This window comes from Lampris incognitus, chromosome 10, assembly GCF_029633865.1.
Source record: "Lampris incognitus isolate fLamInc1 chromosome 10, fLamInc1.hap2, whole genome shotgun sequence".
Taxonomy (NCBI): domain Eukaryota; kingdom Metazoa; phylum Chordata; class Actinopteri; order Lampriformes; family Lampridae; genus Lampris; species Lampris incognitus.
Window position 1 is genome coordinate 12140381 of NC_079220.1, and position 27950 is coordinate 12168330.

At 43.0% G+C, this 27950-nt stretch overlaps 1 protein-coding gene across 3 annotated transcripts in view; it reads right to left on the reverse strand.

Moving 5' to 3' along the window:
• Positions 1-27950, reverse strand: part of LOC130119125 (RNA binding protein fox-1 homolog 2-like) — a 47303-nt gene that overhangs the window by 12249 nt on the left and 7104 nt on the right. For 2 of the 3 annotated variants that reach the window (XM_056287540.1, XM_056287539.1), the window contains exons 2-6: positions 26419-26469; positions 10155-10349; positions 9679-9852; positions 8185-8238; positions 7760-7852 (exon numbers count right to left, since the gene is read on the reverse strand). In XM_056287540.1, the coding sequence (XP_056143515.1) occupies positions 7760-7852; positions 8185-8238; positions 9679-9852; positions 10155-10349; positions 26419-26469 (567 nt within the window). The remainder of the gene's footprint in view (positions 1-7759; positions 7853-8184; positions 8239-9678; positions 9853-10154; positions 10350-26418; positions 26470-27950) is intronic. The other variant, XM_056287541.1, reaches the window with a different exon arrangement.

The window sequence follows — 27950 nt, forward strand, 5'->3', positions numbered from 1 at the left end:
GCATGCATGTCATGGGTAATTATCGCAAATGGATCAACTATTGCGACAGGAAGACATGCAGATCATCACGGACCAATGTTGCAGGCAAAATCTCTAGTGTGTAATGGTAAATAAAATCTTTCTCATACCAGCTTAGCCCCACCCCCAAGTCCAGCCTGACCAATACAACTGGACAAAATGAAACCAAATCTCCATATGAAACCAAACTTGTCAGATTTACAACCTAAAAAATCTTTAAAAAAAAAAACAAACAAAAAAAACAAATCAACTTAACAAAAAGGGAGAGGGGGAGAAAGAGAGGGTGCAAAAACATTTGCTTGACAAAATTAATAATTGTATAACACAGAAATTACACGCAGCCAAATATGGGCACATCACATGACCAAGAGTGAGACTAAAGAACCAAAAAAAGTAAAAATTCAGCCAATCAGCAAGCGTTGGATGCAGCATAGAGACCAATCAAAACAATCAGTACTCCCATATCAAACACGAGGAGATGGCATAGAGAAGTTGGGAGAGAGGGATGCAGGTGAGAAGTAAAGAGATAGATACAGAGCCAGACCATGTACACAAACAGGATAACAAAAAGATGGAGTGAGTAGAGAAAAAGAAAACGACAAAGTCTGTCTACATGAGCAACACCAAATAAACATCTGATTATTGTTGAAAACAAAAAAAACTTAACGAATACCAAGGTGCATCATTCAAATAAAGCAATTAGTTTTGGTGACCATTCTGATAATCTCATTTCATGTGGGCGGTAGAGAGACAGAGCACCAAAGGATGAAAGGAAGAAAAGAGAGTGAGACAGACAGAGAGAGGATAAAAAAAATCCTCATTCCCCCAAAAAAGAATGACGGTAAAATAAGACACTCCACCAGGCAAGGACTGTGAAGACCAGCACGACTACTACAACTACTAATACACAGACGATCCACTACAGGAAAAACAATCCAAACCAAGAGAAAAAAACCAAACAAAACATAATAAAATGGTAGCATGAGGAGAAGCCCTAGAACACGATAAACACCCTGTCAGGTTTGACACATATGGTTACATAGCACTGACTGTTTCCACTTCTCAACAGACCTGGAGCCGCCTAGCTTCTCAACCTATTTATTGTTCCATATGTAAACTGGAAAAAAAAGACCACCACAAAGATGCACTATTTAATGCTGAAAAAAAAAAGGCTGACGGCTCTCATAAGCTTATACCCTTCTGAAGGGAAGTTCTTAAGCAATGTACATTTGGAAATGTTCTGAACGTCTTGCCATTCCCTCAAGTGTCTGTACTAAGGCGGGTCTGGATACTGGCCATCCCACATTTGAACACAAGTTCAAAGCAGTGACTCATTCCTTCCCCGAATTTGAGACCTACTAATATTTTTCAAATATACATTGTACCCGATTGGTTACCACTTGTCCGATGCGGACTGTATGCCAAATGCAGACAGGCCAATCCAACCAAGAAATTCAAAACTAGGCCAATGCAATTTGCCCTGCAGCTTGAAGTCTGCATTCACTCAGATCAGTCACAGGCAGCAATTGAACCAAGTCTTAATATAATTGTTGCTGATTATTATTGATCAAGAAAACTGTGTATTGGGTCTAGAGGAGAATTAATCAGATGGATTGTGGGCAGCCATGTCGTTGCAGACATGAAGGTGATTACATTCGGTCATTCCAAGTGAAAGTGTTAATGACATGGTAGGGGCATGGGGGAAAAACATCATTACTAAAGGACCCAAGCTGTCGAAGATGCTGTGCCTGTCTGTCCCTGTGCCTATGTGATAACTTGTTGTGTGCATTATAATTTATGGCTTTGTGTTTGTTACTTTGGCTATAGAGCTAAAGTAATATACAATGAGGACCTATGTTAGTGGTATTCAACCAGGTGCCATGATTGAATACCAGGCTGAATACATATACATATATACCAGCTTGAATACATATGCCAAGGCCATATGTACGGAGGTTTTCTTTCCAACCCAACCAGCTGATTTTATTAATTAACACACATCTTCAATCAGAGGGAGAAGGATTAATCAGTGAAATGAACTGGTGTAGTGTTGGGTTGGAAAGAAAACCTTAATACGGCTCTCTGTGGCAAATGGTTGACTACCAATGGCCTATGCTCATTGCTCTAAGGTCATGAGCAAATGAAACACAAAAATACTACAATGACTTGACAGTACTACATATCTTGAATTGTTTCTAATACCTATTTCGGGGGTGGGGTGGGGAGGGGGGCAATTCAGGTGATTGATATTGTTTGTACACAACTTACCGTTGCCGTAGAAACAGCGAGTGGTTACCGTGGAGACTGACAACAACACACAGAAGTCGTCAGGGAAACAGAAAAAATATAATAAATAACGGAACAAATAACCCCTAGAGACAAAAGAAAGTAAAACACCGACCCATGTGAAACAAAAAAGTTGACAATAGCAGTTTTCAGAGAGAGAGGAGGAGAACGAAAGAGGGAGAGTAAGATTGAGAGAGAGATGAGAGAAAGGAAGGAAGGAGGGAGGGAAGAGGGGGAGAAAAATGCTAAACAGGGTTTTGAGCATAATTTTACCACTAACCATAAGGACCAGTTAATGGGGCAGATTTACTTGGTGCTCTTTATAGCTGAAGCTACTGTAAAGGGGATCATGGACATCCCTTCCGTAACCCACATTTTAGTCTGCTGTTGCTTTTAAGAGACTGGAAAAAAAACCCCACCTTAAAACATTGCAAAAGGGAAGTCTGACAGGCGTAGACAAAAACACACCTGGTCATACACAATCATCAGAACAAAAGAATAGCAAAAAGCAATTCTATGGTTTCTGAAGGTGGGCCTACAAGAGTATTTTTTTCCAAAAAGTGTTAATTTTCAGGGAATAAAGTTGGGCCACAAAAGACTGGTGTTTATTTGGTAAATTGTCATGGAAGGAAAAACTAAAATGTTCCCCGACTCCATCAGTTACCACAAATGAACCTACTGTAAATTGTAAAGTAAATTCAAACCAAAAAAGACAAACAGATGTAACGATGAGGAAAGACATTAAAGATGGAAGCATGTTCCCTGCCAATATAAAAGAAAATATATAATCTCAGCTTTAACAGTTTAATAGAGAAACAAGGCAAAGGACTGTTTAAAAAAGAAGTCAGTTTGGATGAAGGTTGGACAGTGGTGGAAAAAACAAGACAAACTCAAATGGCATGACAGGAATGGAAGAGTGAGAATGGAAGAGAAGAAGAGAAGGCTTGGAAGAGGGGACGAGAAAAAGTGAAGTTGTCTTGTAGAAACAAAGATGGAGGGTTGGAAAGGACAAAGTGTAAACTCTCCCCCTTTCTTTCAACCTCTCACACAGACAAACACACACATACTTTGAAAACACACAGATACTCGCACGCTTGTCACAGCATTTCAACATTTATGGATCACCCCTTTTCTGTGCCAGATCATGCAAGCTATAACCGACCAAGTCTCTAGCCCAATCCACAGCTCGCCCCAGGACATGACATAAAGCCCAGTGTGGGCAATTGTCATCTACAAAACTGGGACACGAAGCAATAGCAGTCTTCAGCTCAGCCCATCTCAAATCAAGTTCCCATTGATTCAAACATGCTCTCAACTGGAATGATACCTAAAATGACACAGTAAAAGGCCGATGTGATTTGTTTGTGGAAAAAGGCTGGTGTAAGGCCCAGGCCAAGGCAATGCTGAGCTAAAGGCTTTGACTACAGTAAGTTGTGCCCCCTTCAAAAAAGTTTGAATGCAGTGTTGGTGGGTGAAAATGTCCACAATCATTCATGCAGGACCAGGTGAACTGAACTGTGTGAGCCAGGTAGACACAACTTCTGCTCACCCCTTTAAAATTGTGCACATCCATGCAATGGCAATAATACAAGGTTCATAACAAGGACTTTTCTCTCTAGTAGCTCCGAGCTGAGTGAACAAATGCATGCAGAACTGTACTTCTTATGACACACACAACATACACGCAAATTCACACACAGACCTTAGCTATTCTAAACTACTGTAACCACATTTCTGACTAAAACTCTGCGCTGCGGAGGAGCCATCACTTTCCATAACACTCCAACTGCACACAGCATAACCGCAAACACACACTTAGGCTTTGTTCAGACTGCAGGCAAATCAGATTTATTTCTCAAATCAGATCTTTAAGACAGACTGTCCGCACTGTTATTTGCAAGTGAGCAGATCAGATTTGTGTGTCCAGACATCACCAACTTATCTGCATGGGTTGCTGTGGTAACAACGTAAGCGTGAGTAACTAAGTACACTGGTGATGCAGTTTACCAACATGGAAGCATGAGAAATGGAGATCTGCATCTCACCCTCCAAACAATTGCGCTGTCAAATCGCAGTGCAGAGCTCTTCTGTCGCACCAGAAAAATTCAGTGACGGAGCAGTATGTCCTCCATACTGTTTTGCTAGTAGCAGCATGGATATAGCTCAGTCGCTATGATGCACTTCCATCACTCTGGATTTGACATTGCCATTGTGTTGTGTTGTGTTGCGAGTGACGCAAAAGACAATTTGAAATCCTATTTGGGTGGCCAGAGCATCCAGACTGAGACGCATCTGTAGAAATCTGAGTGGAATCACATTTTAAACCACCTCCAAAATGTAGTTTAGATCCAATTTGCAAAAGTCGCATTTCATGTGTTTTGTTTGTTTTTTGTTTTTTTTGCTGTCCAGACTTTCTAAAATCAATCTGGACACAATCGGGATATGCTGAAAAACAGATTTAGACCGGCAGTCTGAACAAGGCCTTAGAGCAGGGGTTAGTCAATGGTAGTTTAATGCACTTTAAGTACAGCCAGTCAGCGTTGTTTGAGAATGAAAGATGTGACTACACAAGACATAATGGGGTTGAAAGCGTTTTTCATTGTCAGCTTTTGAGGTATCCCATAGTTCTTAATGTCTTTAGTCACTAGCTGTGTTTCCATCCAAATTTTGTGTACATTTTTCCATTCCGTCTTTCTTTTTCGAGACTGAAAAACTCACATAAAATCACGCAGATGGAAAAATAGCTAATGATAGACACAATATTGAAGCCAATAAAAGAAAAAAAAGTTGGTCCCAAGATTGATTGATCCTATGAAATGATTTCCGCAAATTTTTTTTTTTTTAAGTGTTGAAATAAGGACACGTACGCAAACCGAGAGACAGCCGGAGATGGCTTGAGATTCATGGAGGTGTATGTGTTTGTGAGTGCAGATTCAGATACATAACAAAAAAAGAACATTGTCATCCCTATATATAGGCCTATAGAACTCTATAGTCTATATATAGAACTACTAAAGATGAGATGAGATCACAGAGAGTAGGTAGACACAAAGTGAATTGGAGTTGGGCCACTTACATGGATACATTGGTAGTGCACAGGAAACTGACTTCTTCAAAGCGCAGAGTTTTATTCCAGACAAAGAGAAGTACAGTGTAACTTTAAAGAACAACAACATCTCTATGTTTCTATACTACTACATAAACCACATACATGCATACTATGGGTAGGTAAGCTGAAAAGTGCCAAATACCAACCCATTGGCATGCACCAAGAAAAATAAATAACTGCAGTCAAGTTTATTGCAGTCTGCACAATTTAAGACAGACTGCATTGAAAAAAAAAAAGCTGCTTGGAAGCTAAAATTCAACAATTCAACCATATACTCTATGAGTGTAGCGAGGCTATTAGACACCCAGGCTCAGAAAATGTCATGCCAGCTAAACAACTAAAATTAAACAGGACCATCACCAAAACCAAAACAACAAAATGGCTGAGGTAAAAAAGACATGCAAGATAAACATCCAACTGTCTGCAGTACTGCCTCAGTTAGCCTAAATGAGAAAACCATACTAAAATACCAACCATGCAACGTAAGCTCCTTCAATAAAGCCCCATGCCAGTGGATAGCAATAAAAAAGAGACTACATTATGAAGGCTGACACTGAATAAACGCTAAAGAGGAACCACTGCACACAGTAGGCCCATATTTCAGAGTTTCTGAATTACAATATGGTGGTAGGATCTTTGCAATTTTTTTTGTCAATCTTCAGTGCTGAAAATGTACTGTTCAACAAACTCTGAAATGATGTGACCAACTGAAGCAAGAGTTACTGGATTAACATCTACGAGAAAGGAGAATTGCCAGACAGTGATGACTCAAAATAATTGTCAGACCCTTTCTCCCCCATTTTAAGAATGTATAAATAAACATAGAACAACCATTTGGCCTACATCAGCCCTTTGTCTTGTCTAGCCCATGCACAGAGAGCGAGAGAGAGAGCGCGAGAGAGACAGAGAGAGAGAGAGAGGACAGAGAGGAAGAGAGAGAGACAGATAGAGAGAGAGAAGAAGGGAGAAGGGGGGGGGGGGCTGGCACACTGCTTCTGGCCCACCATGCAATTGATACATAACTTGCTTAAGACTAAACACCACAACTGAGGTACAATAGAACACATGCAGTGGTGACAACCAAAAGATACACAACCCGCCCACTGATCAACCAACATCATGCAGAACACAGGATCAAAATTGACTTCAGACAAACAGAGAGTCAGAGGTTATAGCAACACCAGGGACAACACAGGTTGTTGATTTATAAGAGGCACAACTGATGCAGGTTAGATTGGCTCTATCAGTATCCATTCAGCTTGCTGATTGACTGAAAGTGGAGGTAGCAGAGAGAGGGGGTGGAGGGGAACATTGTACCAGTGAATGCAGGTGGCTATTGTTCATTCACAACCACACTCAGGTAGAAGTAAGAGTGCAGAACAAAAAAAAAGGGTCCAGCCAGCCTCATCCATCATGCAGGGACTGAGTCGCACACTCCCGCACACACACACACACGCACACACAATGAAAACACCACAGAAAGCCCATGCAGAACTCCTGGCTTACAATAGCTTTGCTCCAGAAATTCTAAATCTTATAGTTCAATGCTAGTATGATTGGCAGATCAACACGCAAAAGAAATTAATCCAAAAAGAAATTCGACAAAATATTGTAAAACAAGGGGAACATCATGCACCTGTGATTTAAAAAAAAAAAGCTGTGAAATGAAAAACATTTTACATTACACCACAATCTATGTACTGTTCATTAGATAGACTCCGAAGGTAGAAAAGAGAACATGCGTCAGTGTTGCTGTGGTTCCAGCATGCTGCTGTTGCACCAGGAGCCATAAGCTTGTCACAACCACTTAGCTACAGTGCAAGGAGGGAGAATCAGAGGATTTCTGAGCTAGGGAAGAAAATAAGAACATCTGACAGCAATCTGCCATGCATCATCCTTTCATCGCGTTCCTCTCATGCCCTCCAGTACCAGCTACACAAACATCGCTTTGAATATTGCAGAAAAAGCTGTGACATCTGTGCGGCTACAAATAACGATGCCATAAATAAATTAACAGCGAGATAAATATAAAGAAATAAATAAATAGCAAGAGGTGAAGAGCAATAGATCTTAAAACAAAATAGGTTTCAGAGATGAGAAGAACCAGCATGCTTTATTTGGTGTTCTTGCACCCCCAACCTCTCCTGCACCAAAAATAAAAAAGGGGGACAGTAAATTGATGAATAAAAATAAAAACATATTGCAAAAAAACCAAGTAGTAGGGTACTAGCGGGCTGCATAAGAGCATGTCAGTGAGGGGAGGAGGATGGGAACTAGCTAGCAGAGTGGGTGATCAGGCAGAATTACTGTAGGAGCCCGGAGAAAAGAGAGAGAATGGAAAATTACCTCAATCTTACGACCTTCCACCAGTGTGCCGTGCAGTCTTTCCCGAGCTTTCTCTGCATCAGCGCTGGTCTCAAATGTCACAAAGCCAAAGCCCTGCAGTACACAAAAGAGGTTGAAGAGGTCAGTGGTGAGTGTGGGGCACACGAAGGAGAAAGTTGAGCACATGAAGGAAACATGATGTGTGCTTTTGAACTTCTTTTATGCATCAGGCTACAGACACAGACTTTAAATAAACCTGCAATGGAATTTGAACATCTATTTTTTTAAGGAGGCTGCATAGTGTCTCAAAGGGACTTCCCCTGTGATCTGAGTTGACAGTACAGCATGCGGTACAGGAATGACATTTGTATGCTCAATACTCTGAGAAGATGGTCAGCTTGTTAGTTATTTGGGACAAGAGGATAAAATGGCCTGAGTGCACTCACCTTGGAACCCCTCTCATTGAATATGATCTCTACATCCAAAATCTTCCCAAATTGCTGCAAATATATTAATGAACAAATTAGCAAACAGGCATAATCCACAATGCTGATCAGTTAAAAGAGTATGTCAAAAACATTTCAGGTTTATCTTTAAACACTTGGTTTAGATCAGTGTTTCCCATTTCTGGTCCTCAGGGACCCCCAGCACTGCCAGTTTCCTATTCTGCAAGGTATTCCAGCCTTCAAATTGGGGAGTTTTTAGACCTGACATAACAGGTGAACTTCATCAACTACCGGGCAGAATAGAAAAGCAGCAGTTCTGCAGGTCCCTGAGGACCTGTGTTGGGAATCTCTGGTTTACAGCATGGGCACTCAGACTTAATTTCGCTGCTTGCGTGAAAGGTTGAATTACAAGTGACACTAGGGGTCACTATTACACTAAAGTAAACTTTTCACACAAGAGCACAGAAGGTTGAATTGTTCATCTGGACTCAACGTTTATTGAGAGGAAAATTTTATCACTCATCTAAGTGACTTCTTCAGTCTCACGTGACTGCAGGTATCCCCACCCTTATAAACAACACAGTGGCACAACGACTGAAAACAATGATCTGTTTCATATGCAAATTACTGTGACCATTAACTACAGTTACAATGGCCAAGATATAAATTGTATGCTATACTATAAACAGAGGATTGGGGAATAGTTGCAATCACAGCATTGTAAAAGGGTGATAGATGTACCCGCCCCCAGTTCAGGGATGGTCATTCCCTCTTCACATAGATGGCCTCTTTGACTCCCCATTCAAAACAGTATTCCTCCCTAACACGGATGTGCACATCCGCATCCTTGAAAGAGTCAAGCCTATGTGAACATGGCCATTTAACTCTAGTTAATGGTCACAGTAATTTGCATATGAAACCGATTATTGTTTTCGGTCATTATGCCACTGTACCGTTTATAAGGGTGGGGATACCTGCAGTCAGTTGAGACTGAATAGGTCACTTAGACAAGTGATGAAATGTTTCTCCCAATAAACATTGTGTCCCGATGAACTAATTCAACCTCCTGTGATTTCCTTACCTGGTTTATTGAGCATGCATAAAGATATTTTCACACAAGAGTTTTAACCACCTTTCATCCTCCTCACGTTTTACAACCTTTGCACTACACTTACTGGCGGCCTGTCCAGGGTGTCTCCCCGCCTGCCGCCCAATTACTGCTGGGATAGGCTCCAGCATCCCCGCGACCCTGAGAGTAGGGTAAGCGGTTTGGATAATGGATGGATGGATGGACACTCTACACTTTGCTCAATCTTTTTTGTCACTCGGTAACTGATGAGTTTCTAACATCTTGTGTGTCTTGTCCTTTGTCCTTGCCTACACTTTTCTTTGACCCAAACCCTCACACTGTACCACAGCAGGTCAGGCAGCAACAAAATTGATATATTGGTCCTCATCAAATTGAATCTCAAGCAATATTCTAAGGGTCCTCACCCCAAACATCTGCCTGAGATCGGGGTCCCGGAAGCGGAAAGGGATGTTGGAGACGTGCAGGCGTTTGGGGGTGCCCTTGGCTTCTGTGGATTCTCCCCCGGACCCTCCTCCTCCTCCTCCTGCTCCTGTTCCCCCCGAAACACACTCAGCCTGAGATGCCTCCTCTGTCTTTCCCTGTGGGGAGGTGGGAAAAGACAGAATTGACAAAAAAAGAAAGCAATGAGGAGAAAGAACAAGAGAAACAAATGAGAGACTGAGTTTATGTCTCCCCTGATGACCACTGAAGAATTCCTTTGTAAATAAAACAGTACCATTTTTAGAAAAATCCGTACTGTATGAGAAAAACAATGATCACACCACAGATTCAATATCCTTTAAACTCATGCACCATAGCAGCTTTATATAGCTGAACTGATACCAAGTTTAAGAAAAAAAAGTGCTGACCATGGTTTTATGAGCACTGCGTTTTTGCTTACGTTGTTGCTGGTGGTGGCAGCTGCTCCATTAGAGCCAGCCCCTGCCTCTGTTGCTCCTTGGCCCCCAGTACCAAATAGGGGCCCGGGGCCAAACTCTGTCCCCGGCAGTCCATTCTGTGGAGGTGGTGGAGGGGGGAACGCTGCAAAGGGTGGGGCAACCAAGCCTTCCTGTCCTCCCGTCGAATCCTGAGAACCCTGCAGGGAGAGAGGGGAGGAGCAAGGGAGGGATGGGGAAAATGGAGGGAGATGAAAGGGGAGGAGGAGGAGGAGAAAGAAAAGGAATTAGAACACACACACACACACACACACACACACATATATTTAAAAAAATGTTACATGTATTTTTTTTGCTTTCGTGATATGTATTGAAATAATGAAGAATAAAATGAAATTACATAATTTCACCACACATATGCAGCTTTTAAGCTAAATTCAAAATTCCATTTGCTAAAATTCAAATTTATCACTCTGATAAATGGATAATGGATGGATATATATATATATATATATATAAAATCAATAATTGTTTTTTTACAGTGATGCTGCGGCTCCTTGATCAAGGTAGAACAAAGGGGTTAACACCTCACGGTATCAAATTTCACTCTCCCTTACCCGGTCCATCCCTCCCCCTTTTGTGACCCCCCCCCACACACACACACACACAAATACGCATCCTCTCCCTCCACTTCTCTGACAGGTAATGTGTTTTCAGTCAGCCAACCATGAAATATTTACAGCAAACACATCTATTATTCAAAGTCAGAAAATTTGATACACAGTTTGAGATACAAAGATGCTTGTCCGATAGATGGGTAGATAGAAAGATTGATAAATACAAACTGTGACACGTTTACAGATAATCTCTAGGCCTTATGAGAGCTGGTGTTTAGAGAATATGCACTGTGCATTGTGAAACAGTTGCCATCTCTTATCTACTGCTAAGACTTAAGAGATTCTTCAGCAGTGTCTGCTAAGACTTAAGAGATTCTTCAACAGTCTTTGCGTCACATCGTGTGTGTGTGTGTGTGTGTGTGTGTGTGTGTGTGTGTGTGTGTGAGAATATGTATGCGAGAGAGAGAAAAGTGTGCGTGCGCATGTACGGTGACAATGCAATTATGTGCTTCAATCATGTCATGCTCAAGACGTCCTGGGATAACTTACGAAATCCCTTTTTGCAGCAAAGTGATAAACAGACAGAGAAAAGACATAAAAACCCGTCATAAAAATCCAGCGGGCCATACCAGTCAAGGCAGAATGACACACTAAATCCATCAACCACAGGTCTCGTCTCTTCTGAGTGCTGGATATAGGCTGGGTGATGCCTGAAGACGCAGAGTTTCCAGACAGGCGTTATATAATTAGCCAGAGTAACTAAGACGTGCAGCAAAGTAAGTGAGCTCGCTCACCCTTTGTTTTTCTCAACCTATAGCCTGACTACGCGGCTTTCTGCCTCCACCAACACTGACTGGAGACAGCCAGCTGAGGCTGAAGCCCGTCAACAGTCTGGGGAAGAGAGAGAGCTTCTGGGTACCGGGCCAGAGAGATAGAGACAGCATCAAAGACAGGATGGAAAATCCTCCGTACACACTCCATCATGGCAAGTCTGAACATATGCTGGGAAAGAATGTGAGGAGAAAGAGGAAAGAGGCTTAATGCATTAGCGCAGGCTAGCCTTGTGACAGAATTGGAACCATTGAAAGCCCGTTAAAAAGAGACATCGGGCCATTAAAATGCATTAGCCTTAGCTTACGCTAGCTATGTTCAAGAACCAAGACTACTTGTTCAGACACGTGAGCCCATAAACATGCAGTAGCCTGTAGTTTGCCACTTAAGGGTGTGTACTTATAGGACCTACCCCAGCCCAGGGCTGAGTCACGCACACGCCCCAAATGTGGAGAAAGGGGGGGGAGCACAAAAGGAAGAGAGAGAGACAGAGCGAGATTAAAAAAGAAAAAGAGAAAGAATGAAAAAGAGAATGAAAGAGAGAACAAAGAGAAAGAACGGTGATGTCTGGTTAGTATTCAAACTCTGATGCTCACTGCTCAATGCGGAGGTTGTGACTATTAGAGACTTGGAGAGAGTGCCAAGGGAAACACAGTTAGACAGCGGGATGATAAAGACTGGTCCCCAAATTATTCTTAACAAGCAGTTTATGATGTGCAACTGGAAAATCCCCATTTTGTATGACGCTACTAGTTTAAGCTGCTACATTTCTCCTCACTGTTGAATAAAATACATAAAGTGCATTGTCTTCAATTAATAATAAAACAAATTTTTTTTAGTATACCTCGAAAATATAACGCCTAATCATTTCAGAGAAAATATTTTAAATCTGACAAATTTTAGTTGAGTCTATAAGCTTAAAAACCACTAGAGAGTGTTTGTGACCATGTATGTGTATTATCTGACATGTGCCGCAAGTAGCACGATGTAGCCACATGTCGTGTGTGACGTAGCAGCCATGTTTCATCACAGCATTTCTATGCGCACAGTGAAGCACCGTATTAAAAAAGATGGACAAAAAGGGCAAAATTCAATAAAATTTCCTCGGCATCTCAAAAAAGCTTACCAGCTTGCTTCAGGTGGGTTTTACTTTTGTCAATATTTTATGTAGTAAATGGGTGATTGAAACACATTTGTTGAATAAAAAAAAATTAAAAGCAAATAGAATTTAATCAGCTGTTTCTCAACCGTAACTGGTCCATCGCTCTCATGGGTGTCAAAATATGTACAATATAGAATATGACCTAGGTAGGACATGTAAAACTACTTTGAGGGTTTTATTGACTTCAGCAGATGTGATGGAAATGTACCCAACTGGCATAACGTTTTTTGCGACTTGGGAAAAGTTTGCTTAAAATGGGCTTGACAGATGGATGGAAACATAGCTATGGACTGAGAATAAATGCATGAACAGACTGAAGGCAGGGGAAATGGGCAGAGTGATTGATTAATGAATGGACGGATGCGTCAGTAGAGTTTGGCTTGTATGTGTATGTGTGTGTGTGTGTGTGTGTGTGTGTGTGTGTGTATGTGTATATCGGGTGCTGGCAGCAGTGCATGTCCATTAGTCGACAGGCATTCCTCACAAAGGAGCAGAACTGCCCTATATGGTAACATCATATAGTGAAAGAAAGAAAGAAAGACAGAAAGAAAGAAAAGGGGAGGCCTTCGGGGGAGGAGAGAGGGGATTATGGAAAATAATGACATGCTCTATTAGAGTTATGCTCGGTCTCCTCTTATCGCCGACTTTCCAGAGCGTATTTCTACATGTGGAGATAAGATATAGACTTGGTTTAATCTGTGGTACATTTAATTAGCCTACGCGTCACATTAAAATGACATGAGAACTGCAGGATCTAAGGAAAGCCGGAGTGAAAACACAGCAGATAGAAAGTATCGTCTGACATCATGACTCATTAAAATCAACAGTGTGATATTACCGAGCAAAAGGACCATCTGGTGAAGGACCTATTCATCCAACTTCTTTCACCGTTGCTATACACGCACCAAGCTAACACGCGTACAAGCACGCACACACACACACACACACACACACACACACACACACATACACACACACACACACAGACACGCGGCGGATGCACAGTTCAGTTACCTGAGACACCATATGTTTTTCCATACACCGAAAGGATGAGGGGGAGGGAGAAGCCTTTCCACTGCAAACCTTTCAAGCGTGCGTCTGTATCTGTCTGCCAACAGCCCACTTTAGCCTTGCCAAGCAGGCCGAGCGAACACCAGCCCAAGACAACACAGCCTGTATAGCCGATGCTGGTGATGCTACCGTAACCCGACAAACAGTCGGTGCACCCCTTCACACAGATTAATGAAAAATTATCCCATTCAGCAAACTATCTGTATCTACTGCAGGAGCCGTTACTGGACTCAAGATAAAAATATCTCCCTTCAGTCTCCCGCAATCCGTCTTTCTTCCTTCCCTGTGGTTAGAGAAGTAGGTATGCTTCGCTTCACGCCCCCCCAACCTTTTTTCCCCTCCTCTCTTGGTTCTGGCCTGCCACAGTTGATAGAAGCCAGAAGGGGACTTTTTTTTATTTTATAACTATAAACTGCCGACACCGGCCCCCTCCAGTTACTCGGAACCTCTGAAGCTCTGAGATGTCAATCAAAAAAGCACAGGCTGCAGCCCATCTCCTTATAAGGTGCCTCTGTGCCAATACCCCAGTTTCTACTTCCTGGACTTCAACTAATGAAATCAAATAAAGGCTGTCCCTTGTGGACAGATTAATATCTGACTGGCCCTAAAACAGAAAACATTACAAGCATAAAAACAAATGGACATTTATTCTAGCTCAAAAAACATTATTCACTTGAATCTCTTAACATAGTTTTATAAGAAATCAATTTAGTGTCATCTCTTTATATTTTATATAAAATGCATCAAACAGAGAGATACATATCACTTAAGTAGAAGTGTCCAGTTTTTTAAAATTAAAAAAAATTGAATTCTTACAAGGTGAATAATGGCAATAATAATCTAACTTTTTTGCCAAAGTTTAGGCAAGCTGTATCACAACTTGGGACAAGATTTTGGTATCTGAAGCATTCTGGCTTCCATTTCCATTTAGTCTGAGTAGTATTGACCAATCACGGCTGCACAAGCGGCAATTTCTGCAGGGACATGCTTTGCTTGGATGCAAGTAAACAGTCCATGTGGGATGCAGAAGAGGCAGAACACATTGGCCGAAATATCATCTGGACCTAAACACCTGCAAAAAGTACCGATGTTTGGGTGTCCGGGTGGCATGGCGGTCTATTCCACTGCCTACCAACAAGGGGATTGCTGGTTCGAATCCCCGAATCATCTCTGGCTTGGTCGGGCATCCCTACAGACACAATTGGCCCTGTCTGCGGGTGGGAAGGCGGATGTGGGTATGTGTCCTGGTCGCTGCACCAGTGCCTCCTCTGGTCAGTAGAGGCGCCTGTTCGGGGGGGAGGGGGAACTGAGGGGGAATAGCGTGATCCTCCCACGTGCTATGTCTCCCACGTGCTATGTCCCCCTGGCAAAACTCCTCACTGTCAGGTAAAAAGAAGCGGCTGGCGACTCCACATGTATTGAAAGACGCATGCGGTGGTCTGCAGCCCTCTCTGGATCAGCAGAGGGAGTGGGGCAACGACCAGGATGGCTCAGAAGAGTGGGGAACTGGCCAAGTACAATTGGGGAGAAAAAAAAAAGGGGAAAAGCCACAAAAAAAAAAAGAGTAGATGTTTGTGTTCGACTTGTGTCGACTAATTATGAAACAATCCAGTCGTGGATGTCATCTCTCAAATCAAATTCCATTCTCGCGTCTCAGGTTGCTAATCCGACTGTAAACAATGGGTACATCTCAAGTCTCTTATTTGATGTTTCCTCGCTCCTCGATTGAACCGGAAGTAGTTCTGGTTGCCATTTTGAAGGCCATCCCAAAGCTCTTATTTCTGCTCTCAGGAGTGAGGAGCAAGGAGGGATCTCTGAGAAGCCATGAGCGAGGACACAAGAGAGCAGCCTTCCCAGAAGACTTTCAGTTGAACGCCATGACATAGAATTACTCCACCCTGCACATCTGGTACATTTGAACCGGATGGTGGAGACACAGCACAAGTGTAAGTGCCGGTTATTTTCTGCTTTGATAAGTAATACAAGAAGATGGCAAACCTATCTGTTATGTCAAATCTGTGTCGCCATCATCAGAAATGGACGTCGCTTCACATGACCCTTCAGAGGAAAGGACGTCTCCTTTCTCTAACAACATATTCCTCATTTCTTCTCTCCTCTCGCATCTCTCCATGCATCCCTGATGAGAGGGACTTAGACACAAAGAAAAGATGCAAGTGAGAGCGATGTGGATTAAATTAAGAGACTTGAGCTGTACCCAATGATGGGCACATGGAAGGGGAAGTCTTCATAGGAAATGGAAGAAAGTAGCCAGCAGCTACACTGGAAGCCCTGAAATATTGGCTGCTGCCTCCAGAGGCTAAATCGTCGTCAGATGATAGCCAATGGGTTCTGAGATTGCAACTTGTGCTAACAAGAGATATCATATCCCCTTTCATTCTGATTCAAATTACAAGGCTAATATAATGCAGCCTGTCAAATCAACGACTTTCAAGTCCCGCTGAGACCTGTGACATACACTTTGTCTAAATTTGACAGTTTAGATCATCGTCATCAACATTATCGCACTGACAGCCCTTTCTCCAAGGATCAGAATCACTCTGATCAACCGTACAATAAATCCACAGGAATTTCTTTGTTGGTGACTAAAGGGGGATAGGAGTTTAACAAGCCTTTCTTTGGCCAGAAACACTACCATTGGCTGGTATTCTTCACTTGCTGGAATTTCAATCTGGGACGAAAAGTCCATAGCAATTCTTTGTGAACTGCTATGGCCTTTTAGTGTGCTATTAATTCACATTTTGGGGTCAGTGATGGGCATTTGTGTAACACTATAAATCTTAGCTTCTTTCCTGAGCTACGGTGCGGAAAAAAAACATAATGGCACCACCTTCCTAATATTAAGTTGCATCCTGTTATGCACAATTCATAACTCAGTTTTATTTCCTTTCACCAATTTCACCTTCATTTTCCAAGCCGCTTATCCTAATTAGGGTCTGGAGCGCTGAAGCCTATCCCAGTGCTCATTGGGCAGAAAGTGGGGAAACACCCTGGACACGTTGCCAGTCCATCATGGGGCAGACAGACACATTCATAAACACATTCACACCTAAGGCCAATTTAGTATCGCCAATTCGCCTGACTTACATGTCTTTGGACTGCGGGAGGAAACCGGACCTCCCGGCGGAAACCCACGCAGACATGGGGAAAACATGCAAACTCCACACAGAAAAGACTCTGGCTGGCAGGTGGTAATCTTGCTTGGGAGAAATGGCTTTTCTTTTTTTTCTCTCAAGATTTTAACCTATGTAGGTACATGCTTGCTCACTTGATACTCTCTGCTTCAATCTGAGGGCCATCCAGTCTGGTTAAAAACAATCTGGAAAAAATATTGTGCTCGTCTTACTTGGGTTTGGGCTTAATATTTTGTGTACAGGGTAAATATTTTCTTTTAATGTGTCTTGAGTCCTAAATTGAGGCACTGAAAAGCCTCTCTCTTTAACAGCTTAAAAATAACCCCCATCACAGGTGGGGCTTCATCACTCAGGGTGAACCCCTTTAGCTGAAACGTTGATGTCTCTGTAGTGTTTCTGGTAAATGACGAAAAAGTTAATCTCAGTCCAAACACACATAACCACCGTCTTGTTCTCTATGTGACTTTGCCCTGTGGTATGTTGTCACATCTGACAGGGTTATGACTACCGCTGCAGCCTCACTACACCAACTGACGTTTTGATGCCCTCATGGAGGAACGAGAAAAGGAACGCTGTATTCCATTGATCCCCTGAAGGAGAAATCCTCTTTTTGCTTACCAGCCTCCACAATGAGGTCAGAGTGCTCGGTCAGCTACAGAATAGCAACCATGGAGCTGGTAAGGATTCACTACGCCGCCCAGCTATCTAATTTCCATTATGATTTAGAATCAGAGCAGGAGTAGAATAAGGTAAAATCCTAGGTCAACAATGTTACATGCAACCATCAGTGAGAGCATGGATCAAAAGCTCAGTACCCTGATGACAGATAACAATAACATGTCTGTCTGTGAAAGAAAATCTACAAATGTGCCCCTGCATGAGACTCACAATTCTACATGTTTGCTGCACTGCATTTTTGCTTCATTCACACAAAAATTCTTTGGATAATCATATAGATCCTGGATGATGCAGGGTGGTGGGTGCTGAACTTGTGTCATAATCAGTGGGGAGCTAATTTTAATTTACAAAATGCAACCAAAAGGACATCTTTAATGTCCACTGATTGACTGCTGCAATGTAGGCTTGGATACAGTGTGTACAGAGACACCGCAGCACCGGTACTGTCACAATGTCATAACAGCAGTAAAACAGCATAGGGACTCCTCACAAATTAAAGACTGCACTGTAACAGATCTGGGCAAAACAATCATTCAGAATATGTTTTTTTTCTTTCCTTTCCTGAGTGTGAGTGCATTTGTGTGACTGTGTAATAGTCTGCACAGCAACACCTAACATCTTGCATCCCGCAAGGGGGGGGGGTGTGGCAGTGACAATAACAAGTTTGTTTACATGCAAAGGAATAACTTGACTATAAATGGATAAAGGCATTACTTTAATACAGACATGCAAATGTCTTTAGTGGGTTATCATTACTGGGACACGGTCAGAATCAGGTGAGGTACAAACAGCACCTAGATTTTTGTTTAAATCTTTCAATTCATTAACACATGTAAATGACAAAGTAAGCGTTTTGAAACTGCTTGCAAAAGGTCACCAGATGCAGTGAACATGACACAGCTATGAGTCAGTTTTGTTTATGTGGCATCACAAAGTGAACGTACACAAGTTTCCCCTATAATTGTAAAGGCCTGGCAGACTGGCAGGCCACCAGGCCAGCGAGGACCCCCACCAGCCCAAAAATACATTTTTTAATGCAAAAAAAATAATGCCAAATATCCATTCATTCGGAAATCAATAATCATTTGGTGTTTGGGAGCCTCTGCGCAGCATCGCTCCAAAACGCGAGTCAACCTCTGTGTCACTGCCTGGTAAACTCTCGACGCGATGCATGCCCCACTGCTATCCGAGTCCCTTTAAATTACTGCGCAGCGACAGCACGAGTGTATGGGATGCAGGTGAGCTAACAGGAGCATGGCGACACATAAAAAGTGAAAAAGCTCTAACACGGGGGGGGGGGTGGACAACCAAATATTAACGTTTTTTTTCTCCAAAAAAATGTCCATAATCATGATGCCATGGCGACATGTTTCTCCAAGCCAAGGAAGATAAAGTGCAGCAATGAATCACGCACATTGTGTTCATGATGCGCCAATTGTTTTGCAAAGGTCATACGTTACACAGCTTATTTTTATGCAATTTTATTTTACATTTATTTTATATTATCCTATTAATTTATATATATTTATTTTAAAAATGTATGCAATAAATGCAGCTTATTAAGTCTCCTTGTGATCACTTTTTTTTTTAAAGTCTTGAATTTACCAAGTGAACAAAAATTTGAACATAAATATAAACTACGGACTGTGCCATTTGGCCGAAGTCGACCACGCCAATATGCTGTCCCGCTTGCCTCATCTTGTTTAGGGGTTTTTTTGGTTCGTACCACAGGCCTGAAAAAAAAAAATCTTAAGGAAACACTGGTACATCATTATAATCAATTAGGCATACATTTATCATATGCCTCCACGGTGTCCGCATTTCAAACCGTACACAAGTGAATGACTTCATTTTGAATTTTTAGTGCAAATAAAGATTAAAAATTACATGACTGGGTAGAAGTAGGGACTTCCTGAGAACTTTCACAGTAAGATCGTCATAAATTTGAAAAAAAAATAAAATAAAATGTTGAAGATGACTAAGCAAAAGCTCAACTTTAGGACAACAGTGTCCTATTCTTGTTCCTCTCTGTTCAATCTACTCCATTCTTCATTTGTGATAAAAGTTGATGAAGTTGTTCACCTGTTCAGTTTGAATCGTGAGTCCATGACATGGCATATTGGCCGAGGATGGCAAGTAGGAACATTCACATTTTAGTGTTCTGAAATAATGTGTAAAAATCAGTTTAAAAAACAGGATGCTTGCTTGAGGACTGTTAATGCCATGACCAAGTGTGGACAACAGGAACAACCAACATACCATCAACCGTTACAAGAATAATGTAGATGTAGTTTAACAAATTGGGATATTTCAAACTGTTGTTGCCTTTTAATCAAATTATTTGTTTTAAGCCATTCCTCCCAGTACTGGGTTATTGGTTTCTATGCAAACGTGCTCAATATTAGATTATTGGTGGTCAATACTGGTGGCCGTGAGGTCTGGATAGCCATTTAAAAAACAGTCAACCTTGGGGTGGACTAGCGTCACACAGTATATTAGGCCACTAACACCACCAGTGCTATACTTTGTACTGCTCTAAATGTGCAGATAACAGGTACGCCTGAGTGCATTTTTTGTGCCTGTGGTTTTGTTGTGTATGTCAGCCCCTCATGTATGCACAGCTACACGAACAAACGCAGCAACACATGTAGATTAAACTTGCCAGCTCAGCACTTTGTGTTGGTACTAAATGCGCAGTAACAGGTAAGGCTGAGTGTGCTACACATATGCACTTGCATCTGTCACTTTCTCCTATGTTTAGCTACAAACAGACCAATGTAAATATCCCTTGGGGTTAAATGCTTGGGTGGGGCTCTCCTGCAAATTCCTACAAGCCTTGTCCTCCGCTGGTGGCTTACCAAGCAGGGAGGTTTAGATTTAACATGGGAAAACTGCACCATGCAGAAGAGTGAGGCGGCCTTGATAGACCAAATATCGGTTTCCGTTCACTGCCACACACCATGCAACGCTATAATAATATTAAAAATAATAATAAATAGATCACCAAATGGTGGGTTGGGTTTTTTTGTGCAAGGTGCAATGTCAGCAATAGAGCAGCAGCATCCTTGGCACTGCTGGGGTTTTCATGTCTAGTGACACTTGTCAACACAAGGGCCCGAACCCCACGGCACTGAAAATGAAGGACTGTATCCCAACACTACGCTGTTCTGCTGCAATGAAGTTAGCAGTGTCAACTCTGACATATTTGGCTGTTTGCCGTGTCAACAGACTGGAAAATGGCGAGAATAAACTATATTTACATAATTATAATGCACAGAGAGAGACAGGGACGAAGGAGTTAGCTGTAACGCTTAAGCGCACAGATGGACCCTTTGTAAATATACCCTTTTCTATAGAAAGGTGTTGACTAACTAAAGAAAATCTCAATGACAAACTCCCAGTGACCTTTCTTCTGAGACAGAGGGCACAGTAGCAGGCTGGTGGCGTTTTATATTTTAAATGCATTCCTACATGAACGTTTTGAGTTACTTCCCCTACCTCCCATTTGGTGTCAGTCTTTTTGAGGAGGAAAAATTTGAATAGGTAACAGCTGCTCTAGCCTGCGGGGAGAGGAAAATAGTGGGGGGAGTGAGTGGAGGGAGAAAAAGCTCACGAGGGAAAGAGAGAAATGTGAGTGCTGGTGTTTTAAATGTTCTTGGGGGAGATTCCACCAATGGTTATCTGGCCAATCAGCTACAAGGCCACAGAAGCTCAGAGCCTTGACCTTTGTGTGCGTGTGTGTGCGTGTGTGTGTGTGTGCGTGTGTGTGTGTGTGTGTGTGTGTTACCATGATGGGGGGGATAGTACTGTAGTGGATAGTAACAACTGCTGTGCCTTGGCACCTGTCTTTCTCAATCCAGACACAGACAACTACTCAACTACACAGACAGCTGGGACGACAACAGAGAAGTGGTTAACCAAATCATATCCTCCATCCCCCTATACCAGCATGTCCTCATGCGCGCGCGCGCGCACACACACACACACACACACACACACACACACACACACACACACACACACACACACACACACACACACACACACACACACACATATATAACATGGTGTTCTGTTCAGTAAGCAAGACAGGAACCCACAATGTCTGCCCCCTCCACATAGACAAACAGGCACACAACCTCTTAACATGGCTAATCTAAGAAGACATGTGCAGCAGTTGCTACCTTGCTTCTTTACATACATTGCAGCACCAGACATACATCCCCAATTCCAACAGGGGCCTTGTGAACACGGGACTACAGAGGAAAACATGTCAGGGCAGAGCAAGACAACAGCACTCATCCTCGGGCAGTCGCTCATTGCTAACGTAGTCCAGGCACACCCACTATCTGCCAGGATACAACTAGCATAGAACATGTACTGCATAAACAGTCTATGGAAATGCCTTGAGAAGCCTGTTATGCTTCCAATTCCTGTACTTTGCCATTACAATTATTTTGATTCTTCAAAGATGTCAGGAACAAGCTCTTCTATTAGGCTGACACCCTATCAACTGACAGAGGCCTTGCCTGAGCCATAGTATAACAAACCCATCAAAACAAACTGCATACTAAAAGATCATTAGTCACAACTGAGCTTTCATGAGGTCAAGATAAAAATCATTTTAAAAAAAAAATAATTTTTACTATCGTTATCCCTTAATTGTGTTTTTTTCTAGCCCCAAATGTTGAAAATCTGAACCTGTGCCGAAATTTGTTTACAGAAAGAAGCTTGGTTTGTGAAGTGAACTTACCGGTACAACAGCAGGGTAGTACAGCCCCATCATTGTCTATCGTAGAAGAACAACTGCTGATGAGCTCTCCTTTCTCCCTCTTCTCCTCCTCTCTGTCCGTCTCCCCTCCTAAACCTCCTCTGCTCTCTGCCTGTGCTCTGGGACCATGAGCAGCTTTCGTGGCGGTTCTGTCCGCGTCTCTCACACAGCACATTCAAATTCTCCCTCGTTCCCTCCCTCTTCCTCCTCCTCTCCTTTTGCCAGTGTCTCTCCTTCAACTTCACCGAGCAAGCCTTGCGTTTCTGTCACTCTCTGCCTCTCTTTCTTTCCTTGCCTTTCGTCTTCTTCTCTCTCACCCAAATGATCCCCCTGGGCCTCTCTATCACTCCTATCCTGACAGCCTAAGCCTCTTCTGCCTTTCCCCGTCTTCCTCTCTTCTCTTGCGTTGCGTCTGTCATTCACTTGCTCGCATTACCCATCCTGCAGCTCCCCTAGCTTCCTCATGTTCCCTCCCCTCGTTCAAACTTTCCCTCCCTCTTAGTCTCGGTTCCTCCTATCCATCAAAGCACCTCTCCTCGCCCAGCTATCTGTCAGGCCATCCATGTAACCTCTTTCTTCGGGTGGAGTCACAAAATCTGCTGTTGTCGTCTCCAAGCCTTGGAGTGAGAAGGAAGACAGGACGAAGAAGATTCTCCCTTCTATGAGCGCACAGGCTGGCTGGAACGACACAACGTTAACGCTACCCCCACTGCACTGCAGCCCTTTTTTTTTTGATCATTTATTTATTGCGTGGCAGCTTGTCAACTCCAGGAAGCAGCGGTGAGTAGGGCCCATTGGAAGAAAGCTAGCTAGCTGACTAGATCTGTTCCAAGATCACCATCTCCGCGTTGTAGCTGCCGTCATCACAGAGATGGAAACCTCGTACTACTGAGAATGCACCGGTCCCGTATCTAATATCCCAGCCCTAACCTGCACATGAATCTGGATTTCGCTGCATTGCGCCTTTTTCCCCTCTGGCTCTGGCTCAGGCTCAGCTCCCTTAACTTCCCACTGCTGTATTGTTGGGGGGCGTTTAATTGGCCGAGATGAGAGTGCAGTTCCTTGTGCCGCATTTTCATATGGGAGGGATTGAACTCTGCGGAAAAAGCCCTGATGCCAAGCTTTGAGACATCTGCTGAGGCTGGCAAGAACTGGATCAAGAGGGAGGGAGGGAGGGAGGGAGAAATGGATGGATGAAGGGAGCACAAGAGAGGTGATGTGGGGTGGTGGGAACGAGGTAAATGGGTTGGGCTAGGATGGAGTGGAGTGGGGGGGTAGGGGTGGAGGGGCAGTGGACATGAGTGAGAGATAATAGGATAGAGAGATAAAAGGATAAAGAGCTGAGTAAAAAAAAGAGCGAGGGATGACAGGATTAGGGTGTAAGTGAGGAGGATGAGAGGATGAATAGGGGATGATCTGCAGATTAAGCACACAGTCTGAACAAGCTGATAAACACACACACACACACACACACACACACACACACACACACACACACACCATGTCCATATTCTCACTGCACCTTGCCTGGCATAGAGGCACAAATGGACTCAAACAAAGGGCTATGTCCATCCTTTGCTCCATTGCTAATTCAAACCAAGATCCTCTCCTTTCCAAACAAACACCCACAAGCAAAAGACAACCAGCTGACCAGGCCTATATAACATTATATAGCAATGATCTAGAGACATCAGTAGAAGAACTGTGCTCTGTGGCCTAAACAGCAAAGGTTTGATAGGTATATCCTCCCATGTCGGGCTTTTTAGATGGAATGTGTAGCTTCAGCAGCGTGTACCCGCATACACACATGTCCCTGGTTGTGCACAGCTGCAGAGACCCACATGAGCCAACCATACATGCTCATATTGACACAGGCAGACCTAGTTCAAACATGCATACATAGCACAAGACAGGAGCATTACCAAGACAAATACATTGCTGCAATGAACCCACCAACCTGTCAAGGCTAGGCTTTAGTTAGCTCCATTTGCATGATAACCAGCAGCTAGTGTGCTGGAGACTCCTAATGTGTGCTCAAGGGCAGAATACATTACCGCAGACGACTGTTAAATCATTTATAAAACAAATGTGGCGTGTGCTAGGCTAGTATTGAATTGTACGTGTGAGGAAGGGTGTTCAAAGGTACCGGGGATCATCAGTATTCTCTGTCCAGGTGTCTGTCATGCAAGCAGATGAAAGCAGGGGTTGGCGAGGGCCAGGACTGACATAAGGGGCCGTTTTAATTGAGAATTTGACTTTTTCTACAGTTACAGACCCTGCAAGTTAGTCATCTTGAAAATAATCATCTCCTTTTCACATCTGCACCACTTCTCTCCCTCCTCCTCTCATTCTGTGTCTCTCTCTCCTAAACCCAATAATGTCTTTCATCAAAATGACAAAATAAACAAACAAACAAAAAAAGAAGACAGCGAGGACACTTCTCTTGAAAACTGATGTGAACAGCGGCCCCAGAAGATGCTGAAATCTGTCTGAAAAATCCCATCACTGTAATGCTTACCCAAGTCAGCTGTATTGCAAAAAAAGGAGAAGCCAAGGGTAGAGCAGGACTGGCAGATCAGGTAGAAAAGGATGGGGGGAAAGAGCAGATAGAGAGAAGAGGCCTATGAGAAGCTATCATGTTGCGGTGTGGAGAGGGAGACTGGGGTGGGTAGGGATAAAGACCAACACCCCCCTCCTGTGGCACTGCCAGAGAGCTGCATATCCCTGACACACGCCAGACACGTGTGCGTACGTGTGTGCGTGCGTGTGTGCGTGCGTACGCCTGCATGTGTGCACAACTGCTCAGGCAAAGGTGCGCAAACACACACACACACACACACACGCACGTTTGCACTCACACAAACGTGCGCACCCATTTGTGTCACATGCTCTGACACATTGGAAGACACACTAGCATATTCTCTTTCTCTCCCACAGACACACACACATTGACACAAATGGCGTGCTGAGCTGGCCTGAGCCTCTGTACTTTGCTGCTTGGAGGTAGATAAGAGAACAGTCAGCTACCCTGCCGCCGCACTGCACACATAAGGCACTCATTACTGAGAGCGATGTGCAGGGAGAGGCACTTAGAAAGAGAGGGAAAAAGAGAGAGAGAGAGAGGGATAAAAGAAAGATAAAGTATTACGAAACCTTGGGTATGCAGAGAGTGCCCAGCTCTGACTAGGGGAGATATAATTCCTCTCGACTTTCTGAGGGTCAAGCGTTTGAAAGAAAAGATCAATCGTTACCAGTTCCTCTTTTATCAGCTCTGCTAAGAACCTTCATCTGTCAACTACCACAGGCTGTAGCGGAGCAGAAAAGACCCCTTACAGCGGTTAACAATGGTCAAGGTGATGGTAAATTAGCACAACAGAACCAATTCTGCCAAAGAACCAACAATCATGAAAGAAGAGGCCGATCACTACACTAGCGGTCAATCTGCCGCTCAAATGAGCTAATCTCCAAAATGCTAGCTATTCATTCTGACTGGAAAAAATCATTACCTTAAGTTCATCATTTAACGTTTCTAAAATACAGAGGATCCAATTATCATTTTGCCAACTAAGCAGATAAGATCACTACTATTATTTTTTAAAATGCTGACATTTTGTTACAGTTTTACAAACCAGTACTTTTTCATGGAAAGTAGGGTTGACCCCTAATAGTTGACTGAACATTAGTTGATGAGTCTCACTCAACCAAGTTTTCATTGGTCGCTTAGTTGCGGGAAAAAAAACAAACCTACATGAAACACAAAAAAAACAAACTTGTATGAAACCTATGAGGGCTTTTAATTTGAAACAAGTTCATAAATTGTGTGACGTTATACTTGGTTGAAATAAAGGCCTGCTTTCACTTTTGAGGAGACTTAAGCAGCTGAGAGGCTAAATTCAAGCATGACTTCAAGTGGTTGCAGGATTTTTATATAACATTATTTTTCAGTTTATTTATACAAAGGTTTGCTCGCAGCCACTAATGTCTTACCTGACTGTGAGGCGGGTATCCATGGAAACCGGGATTTAAAGGCTCGTTGTTCTAAAAAGGACAACGGGAAGGGAGGAGAGAGAAAGAAAAGAAGAGAGAAGAAAGGGATTAAAAATGAAAACAAGAGCGTAAAGTGGCTAGGATTCAGACACTAACTGGAAGAGAGTTTAGAGTTCGGTAAAACTGCACACTAACACACGACCACTGCACCAACCTTTAACCTGACACTGCTCACAAGAGAAAAACTTTTGCCTTGTGCTAGGCTTGTGCTAGGCTACAGCTTGTGCTAGGCTTGTGGTAGGCTAGAGCTGGTTATTGTCAGTGATTTGTTTCGCAGCTTTGTTGTTTCCACATTTTTTGATTCCAAGATATCTTTAATACCTTTCTTTGATGACTGAAAGCACATTTCCCCCCTGTGGAGCAGAGGAGAAAACAAAAAAAGCATTTTCTGTTTAAATATGACCTCAGGCTAATAAAATACCTGAGAACCAAAGAATCCAACAATTTAACTACTTCTGATACCTGCTGTTGCTCTTAAAAACCAATATCAATACGGGAACAGTTTGGATAGTTTTTGCCTTTTTTGACTGTTCTTTCCTTCACTAAGCCAACAACAATACTGCACTGTAAACAAGCAAAATTCACAGAAGGCGAGGGGGCACTTTCTCAAGGAGGGAAGATGACTGAAGTTGGCTATTAACCTGTCAAGTTAACTAGGCGCTTACTCCTCCAGCACCATCACTGACTAGTGACTGAATCACCCCTGCAGTTTGTTCTTGTCCATATCCAGCCAGACTATATTAATCGTACTGTGCTCACAGAGAACAAACCCCCGGACCCACTCCAAACAACCCTGTCCCAGAAACCAGTGTTGTGGTTGATTGCTCCATAATTACTTTTAATTAGATTATTTCTGTCTCGGCCCCCCCCCATTTCTCTCTTGTCCTCACCTCTCTCCATCATTCCCCCTTAACTATAGTCATCCCCCACCCCCCCACCCCGAAGCACAAGCGTCATTGTTTGCTGCAGAGCTTGTTGAAAAGGAGGAGAAAGGGGGCAAGAGGAGAGCTAGAATAGGGAGTTAACCAGACGATGTTTTGATAGCAGTTGCAGAGAGAGATGACACTGGTACAGTCTAGCCTGCTGGCATGCCCCTCGCCCCAGAGAAAAAAACACAACCATGCAGTGAGACTAAGGCCTCTGCTGTCATGCACAAGAGAGCAGTAGCGGGTAAAAGTGTTATAAAGAGTGGCAGAGAAGAGGTCTCAGGACCGGATAGAAGAACAGGGAGACAGGATTGCTGTTCATCTCAAGAAGCGATAATGCTTCATCTATGGTTCATCTACGAGAGTAGGGAAGTAAGCAAAAAGTTTCAGATTCACCCATATCCACTTGGCTGGCGTGCACTCCCCTCCACTCAATGATACAGATTGAATGAGGGCTGCTGAATGGTGCAGTGAAGAGGAGGGCAGTTGTGTCTTTTGAAGAGTGTCAACAAACATAACCTCCTTGCCCTGACCTCGAGCTGCTTG